General features: G+C 41.4%; 1 protein-coding gene across 3 annotated transcripts in view; it reads right to left on the reverse strand.

Annotated features, from left to right (window-relative positions):
* The window catches only part of ADAT1 (adenosine deaminase tRNA specific 1), a 27990-nt gene that overhangs the window by 8521 nt on the left and 11795 nt on the right, over nt 1-7674 (reverse strand). For all 3 annotated transcript variants that reach the window (XM_037739270.1, XM_017530594.2, XM_017530595.2), the window contains exons 7-8: nt 4255-4400; nt 3636-3735 (exon numbers count right to left, since the gene is read on the reverse strand). In XM_037739270.1, coding sequence (XP_037595198.1) covers nt 3636-3735; nt 4255-4400 — 246 coding nt within the window. The remainder of the gene's footprint in view (nt 1-3635; nt 3736-4254; nt 4401-7674) is intronic.

Consider the following 7674-nt stretch of genomic DNA (forward strand, 5'->3'; position numbering starts at 1 on the left):
CGTGTTGACCAGGATGGTCTCGATCTCTTGACCTCGTGATCCACCCGCCTTGGCCTCCCAAAGTGCTGGGATTACAGGCTTGAGCCACTGCGCCCAGCCGTGAGAATTACATTCTTAGATATTAGGTTCTTCCTGGTGAAACATTGGGACAAGCTCAACAAAACCACTACAGAAATTCAGAAAAGAGGTGATAATTTTGAGCCAGAAAGCAGTGGTCGTTGAGCTGGGCTTTTCAGGCAAAAGTGGGTATATACTCAGCAAAGAAGAGCATCTCATTTCTCAGCAAAGTAGCAGATGGAAACCACAGTCAGTGGGTGGGGCCCATGTGAGGAGCTGCAAGGCTGTAACTGACAACAGAGACAGAGCTCAGCAGGAAACAGGTGGTCTCTGTCCCTCAGCTGTTCTGTTTACACATCCTCATGTATGGCTTAGAGTTGGTCTCCTGAGAAGTGTAAAAGGTGGCCTCAAACCAGGAAGCCCCTTGGCAAAAAAACTGATTTAAAAGTCTCTACTCCCAACAGTTTTATAAATATTATTCAATGCAACCATCTAGGCTGCCAGGAGACTGGCAGTGTCTTCTGTCTAGGCCATTTGAACCCTGGTAGGTAGTGGCTGTGAAGAAGAAAACCTTTTTAAAAAAAGCCTAAAAAGGGTGTATGTAAGTTCGGTCTTGTCATGGTTATTTGTTTTGAGGCAGGCAAATAAGCATGTCAAAAAAAAAAAAAAAAAACCCACCAAAAACCCACAAACCAAACCAAGTGATATGGTTTGGCTCTGTGTCCCCACCCAAATCTCAGGTCGAATTATAATTCCCACTGTTGGGGGAGATACCTAGTGGAAGGCGATGGGATCACGGGGGCGGATTTCCCCCTTGCTGTTCTCACAATAGTGAATGAGGTTTCACGAGATCTGGTTGTTTCAACATGTGTAGCACTTCCCCTTATGCTTTCTCTCTCTCCTGCTGCCATGTGAAGATGTGCCTGCTTCCCATTTGCCTTTCTACCATGATAATGCTTCCTGAGGCCTCCCCAGCCATACCTCCTGTACAGCCTGTGTGTCAATTAAACCTCTTTTCTTTATAAATTACACAGTCTCAGGTAGTTCTTTGTAGCAGTGTGAAAAGGGACCAATACACCAAGTGAATTTGTGAAAATAATTACAGATACAAATTTAAAAGGGCATGATAAAGAAATGGAAAAGCAACTTAGAGTAAAAAAGAAAAAAATCTATAAATTGTGGAAATTTTACATTCTACACCAGTCACACTGGTGGCAGCTGAACCCAGAGGAAATGCCTCTGATGGAGAGGCCACTCCCCCGAGGCCCTTCCTATCCTTAGGCTATTCCAAACCACCTCTAGCTCATTGCAGGGGATAGGGAGAAGACAGGGAGGACAAGATTGGCCAAGCATATAGAAAGAGACGCAGGCCAGGCAGAGTGGCTCACAGCAGTAATCCCAGCACTTTGGGAGGTTGAGGCAGGAGAATTGCTTGAGCTCAGGAGTTTGAGACCAGCCTGGGCAATATAGTGAGATCCTGTCTCCAAAAAATAAAAAATAAAAAAATAAAAACAACAACAAAAAGAGACACATCCATAGAATACATGATCCTCCAGGTATAAAATCTGAGTCTCATGTCCAGCAGCCCACAAAGCCTGCACTTTAGCAAAAGCCAATCTAAGGAGGCAAAGTCCTGTTTTCAGGGACCCTTTTTGCCAGTCTAGTCATTGTGGAGCTTCACAAATGATTCTTGGGTTCCAACCCTGGCCTACTAATCCAGAATTCCTAGGGATGAAGCCCAAGAAAGTATTATGTATTATTTATAAACAATCTCTGCAGGGGTAACAATAGTTTTTTCAAAATATGGTGCTGGCACAACTGAATATCCACATGCAAAAGAATGAAGGTGGAGTCCTTCCTCAAACCACAAAGAAAATTTAACTCAAAATGGATCAAAGTCCTAAACATAAGAGCTAAAACTAAAAAACTATTAGAAGAAAATATGGAGTAGCTCTATATGACCTTGGATTAGACAATGGTTTCTTAGGTATGCCACCAAAAGCACAATGAACTAAAGAAAATACATTAATTTGACTTTATCAAAATTGAAAACTTTTGTGCTTTAAAGGACATTATCAAAAAGTGAAAAGATAACCAAGAGAATCAGAAAAAAAAATCTGCAAATCATATACATGATAAAAGAAGAATATCCAGAATACATACAGGAATCTTGCTACTCCACAATAAAAAGGCAAATACATCAAATAACAAAATGGGCAACAGTTCCAAATAGTTATTTTCCCAAAGTAGAGAGACAGATGGATAATAAGTACATAAAACGATGCTCAACATCGTTTGTAATTAGGGAAATGCAAATCAAGACTACAATGAGGCCGGGTGAGGTGACTCATGCCTGTAATCCCAACATTTTGAAAGGCTGAGGCAGGTGGATCACTTGAGGCCAGGAGTTTGAGATAAGCCTGGCCAACATCCCGTCTCTACCAAAAATACAAGAATTAGCTGGGTGTGGTACTTCATGCCTGTAATCCCAGCTACTAGGGAGGCTGACGCAAGAGAAACCCTTGAACCTAGCAGACAAATGTTGCAGTGAGCTGAAACGGCACCACTGCACTCCAGCCTGGGTGACAGAGCAAGACTCCATCTCAAAAAAAAAACTGGCCGGGTGCGGTGGCTCACGCCTGTAATCCCAGCACTTTTGGGGGCTGAGGCGGGTGGATCACAAGGTCAAGAGATCGAGATCCTGGTCAACATGGTGAAACCCTGTCTCTACTAAAAATACAAAAATTAGCTGGGCATGGTGGCACACGCCTGTAGTCCCAGCTACTTGGGAGGCTGAGGCGGGAGAAATGCTTGAACCCAGAAGGTGGAGGTTGCAGTGAGCCGAGATCGTGCCATTGTACTCCAGCCTGGGTAACAAGAGCAAAACTCCATCTCAAAAAAAAAAAAAAGACTGTAATGAGATACCAATTCACACCCCCTAAAATGACTATAATAAAAAAGACAGTAACAAGTGTTGTAAAGGATGCAGGGTAATTGGAACTCTCATACATTGTTGGTAAAACGCAAAATGGTACAGCTGCTATGGAAAACAATTATCATATGAACCAGTAATACCACTCTTAGATATACCCAAGAATATACATATGGCCATGCAAAAAATAGTACATGAAATATTCATAGTTCTGCATAGCAGCACTATTCATGATAGCCAAAGACTGAAACAACCCAAACGTCCATCCATAAATGAATGGACAAACAAAATGTGGCATATCCACAAAATGGAATATTATTCAAGTCATAAACAGTAATGAAACACTGATACAGGCTACCTCATGGATGCACCTTCAAAACACTATGCTAAGTCAAAGAAGCCAGATACAAAAGGTCATATACTGTATGATTCCAATGATACAAAATGTCCAGAATAGCAAATCCATGGAGACAAGAAGTAAATTAAGTAAATCAGAGGTTTCCATGGGTTGAGGAGAGGGAGGGATAGGTAGTGACTGCTAATGGGCATGGCTGTTCTTTTTGGAGTAATAAAAATGTTCTAGAATTAGAGAGTGGTAAAGTGTGAGTTCACAGCTACCATCTTCTCCTGCCCCAATATGCTGTACCTTGCCTGAAGGCTTCTGATTGTTTTCTTTGTTGTTCCCTGTGGAAAGCCACCGGCAGTAACATCCAATGGCTGCTCAGGAACTGCACTCCAGCTGATGGCTATGAAAAGATAAGATTCTAGGGTTAAAACTGTTCAATTTCCTGTAAATGTCAGAAGTATTTTAATAAAAATATTTCTCTGACTCTACAGACCCATGAGAACTCAATATGATGTCAGAGACAATGACTACTACTTGGATGCTTGGCCGCCAGGATACCATAGTCTAAGTGGTTCATAATTCATTATTAGTATGATAGTTAACAATCACTGAACATTTATTATTTGCTAGAGACAGAGTAAATGCATTAAAAAGAATTCTCATTGAATCTTCCTAATAACCCTGATAAATAATATTCTTCTAATCTGAAGACTAAGAAACTGAGGCCAAGGGAGGGTAAGTAACTTGCCAGGGGTCACAAGAGCATAAACCTGATCCAGTATAGGTGTCTCCAAAGCCCATACTACTCACCTCTAGAGCAGTGAACTGCCTTCCTAGGCTGGGAGGATGCAGACCCTCCGAGGCCACTCTCGGTTAGGGGAGCAGTTACTCCAGGACAGGTCTAACCTGGGTCTCTTACCTGCCCCACAAGGAACAAGTCGACCTGGGCTGTCAGCCATTTTTGCCTGCACTGCACAGCGGCTGTGTTCAAACAGTAAATCTGACTGCAGTATTTTTAGTTCTTGAACTCCAAAACCTTTTGGTAAAGCCGATAAATTCTGACACCTAAATGTAAGGGAAAATTCATTCAGTTTAGGTGCATGCCTAGAGAAAACAGTATCTAGGATTGTGGCTCACATCATCACCCCTGAGCCTTACCAGGTGTGGAGATTTGTTTATTTATTGGGGCAGGGGACAAGTCAGTGTGCCTGAATATAATCAAGACTGTAAGAACCTCATGGCTGGAAGAAGATCCTTCTCTCTCACTCTGAAGGGATAACTGAGAATCAAGTCAACACCCTTCAGGAATGTAACACCAAACTCCATTCCTGATAAAGGCTTTGAGAAACTTGAAAAGTTTAAGCAGAAACATTAAAGTGTTAGCACCTGCTTCCTGGGGAATTCTTCAAACACACCAAAACCCAAAATTATCCTATAATATAAGAGCTTCATTTTTTCTCTTGTGTCTTTGAACAAACTAGATGCCTACATGATGCCGGTCTAGAATGAAGCAGATAGCAACTGCAAGTACCAGAATAGGAAAAACAGAAAACATCCTGGGTACAGTGCCTAGTGTTGACTTTTTCTTTTGTAAAAAACCATCTTTATAGGGATATAGTTCACATACCATAAATTTTACCCATTTAAAGTGGATAATTCAATTTTTTAAATATATTCACAGGACTGCACAACTATCACGGTAATGTAATTTCAGGAATTTTCATCACTCCAAAAAGAAACCTTGTACCTACTGGCATTCACTTTCTATTCCCTGGTTATCACTGAAATTTTTTTTTTTTTCTTTTCAAAATAGGGTCCCTGTTGCTCAGGCTGGAGTGCAACTGCATGATCTTGGCTCACTGCAACCTCTTCCCCCAGGTCTCAAGCGATCCTCCCACCTCCGCCTCCCAAGCAGCTGAGACTATAGGCATGCCTAATTTTTTCTTTTCTTTTTTTTTTTTTTTGAGACAGACTCTAGTTCTGTCACCCAGGTTGGAGTACAATGGCATGATCTCAGCTCACTGCAACCTCTGTCTCTCGGGTTCAAGTGATTCAACTGCCTTAGCCGGGATTACAGGCGCCTGCCACCACACCTGGCTAATTTTTATATTTTTAGTTGACATGGGGTTTCACTGTGTTGGCCAGGCTGGTCTTGAACTCCTGACCTTGTGATCCATCCACCTCAGCACCCTAAAGTGCTGGGATTACAAACATGAGCCACCGCACCTGGCCTAATTTTTAATTTTTTTGTAGAGATGGGGTTGCCATATTGCCCAGGCTTGTCTTGAACTCCTGGGCTGAAGCAATCCTTCCACTCCAGCATCCCACAGTGCTGGTATTACAGGTGTGAGGCACAGCATTTAGCCCCTGGTAACCACTAAGCTATTATCTGCCTTTATGGATATTTCACATAAGTATACAATATGCAATTTATCTCACTTGGCATGATATTTTCAAGTTCATTCACGTTGTAGCATTTATCAGTACTTCAGTTCTTTTTATGGCCAAATTATATTCCATTGTATGGATATATCACATTTGATTTATCCATTCATCCACTGATGCATTATTTGTCTCACTTTTTGACTATTACAAATAATGCTGCTGTGAACATTTATATACAGGTTTTTGTTATATAGATAATTTTTTTTTTTGAGACAGGGCTTCACTCTACTGCCTAGCATGGAGTAAAGTGGTGCAATCACGATTCACTGCAGCCTCAACCTTCTTTGGCTCTGGTGATCCTCCCACATCAGCTCCCCATGCAGCTGGGACTACAAGTGTGTGCCACCATGCCTGGCTAAGTTTTGTATTTTTTGTAGACACGGGGTTTCCTCAAGTTGCTCAGGCTGGTCTTGAATTTCTGGACTCAAGCAATCTGCCTGACTTGGCCTCCCAAGATGCTAGGATTATAGGTGTGAGCTACTGTACCTGACCTACTTGTGTGAATGTATGTTTTCATTTCTCTTGGGTTTACCTAGGAGTGGAATTGCTGGGTCATATCTTGAGGCTTCACATCCGATATGGGCCCACAATGCTTGCCCTGGCCATGGCTTTGCCCTGCCCTCATTTACTATAGCATTAACTGAGTTTGGCTGCCTCCTTTAGGGAAACCGTACTTCAGTGATCACCCTTTGTCTTCTAACTTTAGACAAATTTAAACTAATGTTTAGGGCTGGGTGAGGTGGCTTACACCTATAATCCCAGCACTTTGGCAGGCCAAGGTAGGAGAACTGCTGAAGTCCAGGAGTTCAAGACCAGCCTGGGTAACATAACACCTGTCTCTACAAAAAAAAATATATATATATAAAAATCAGCCAAGTGTGGTGACTCGTGCCTATGATATTAGCTATTTGGGAGGTTGAGGCAGCAGGATCACTTGAGCCCAGGAACTGGAGGCTGTAGTGAACTATGATTGTACCACTGTACTTCAGCCTAGGTGAGACCCAGTGAAACCTTGTCTCTACAAAAAAATTCTGAAAACCCCAAACTAACGTTTAGGGTTAAAAAACATATATATATATATATATATATATATATATATATATATATAAATAATGGCAATGTATGTACACTGTAGATAATTAAAAATACAGTAAAAACAAAGAAGAAAAAACCACCAATAATACAACTCAGATTATTAATAATACCTTGGTGCTCATCCTCTTACAATCTTTCCCATGTGCATATGTACTTTAAGACCAAAATTGGCTTTTTGTCTTCTAAACTGTTCTTTAAACACTATGAACATATTTCCACATTAAATATTCATCAATATTATTATCATTTTATTTGAGACAGGGTCTCTCACCCAGGCTGGAGTGCAGTGGAGCGATCTTGGCTCACTGCAGCTTCAATCTTCCCAGGCTTACGTGATCCTCCCATCTCAGCCTCCCTATTAGCTAGGACTACAGGTTTGTGCCACCACACCTGGCTAGTTTTTCTATTTTTTGTAGAGACGGGGTTTCCCCATGTTACCTAGGCTGGTCTAGAACTTCTGGGCTCAAGCAATCTGCCCGCCTCAACCTCCCAAAGTGCTAGGATTACAGGTGTGAGCCACTGTGCCCAGCCATTCATCAATATTATTTTTAATAACACACAAAAAATCACTTAATTTCCTATTACTGGGCATTTCAGTTGTTTATTTTTTATTTTTTAAAAAATTATTATATACAAAGCTAAATGTTCAAATACTTTAGTTATTTCCTTAAGATAAATTCCTGGAAGAGGAACTGCTGGATCAAAAGGTAAGGAGGTTCTTTTTTTTTTTTTTTTTGAGATGGAGTTTTGCTCTTGTTACCCAGGCTGGAGTGCAATGGCGCGATCTTGGCTCACCGCA

The sequence above is a fragment of the Cebus imitator genome, unplaced genomic scaffold (genome assembly GCF_001604975.1).
Source record: "Cebus imitator isolate Cc_AM_T3 unplaced genomic scaffold, Cebus_imitator-1.0 Scaffold66, whole genome shotgun sequence".
Taxonomy (NCBI): Eukaryota; Metazoa; Chordata; class Mammalia; order Primates; family Cebidae; genus Cebus; species Cebus imitator.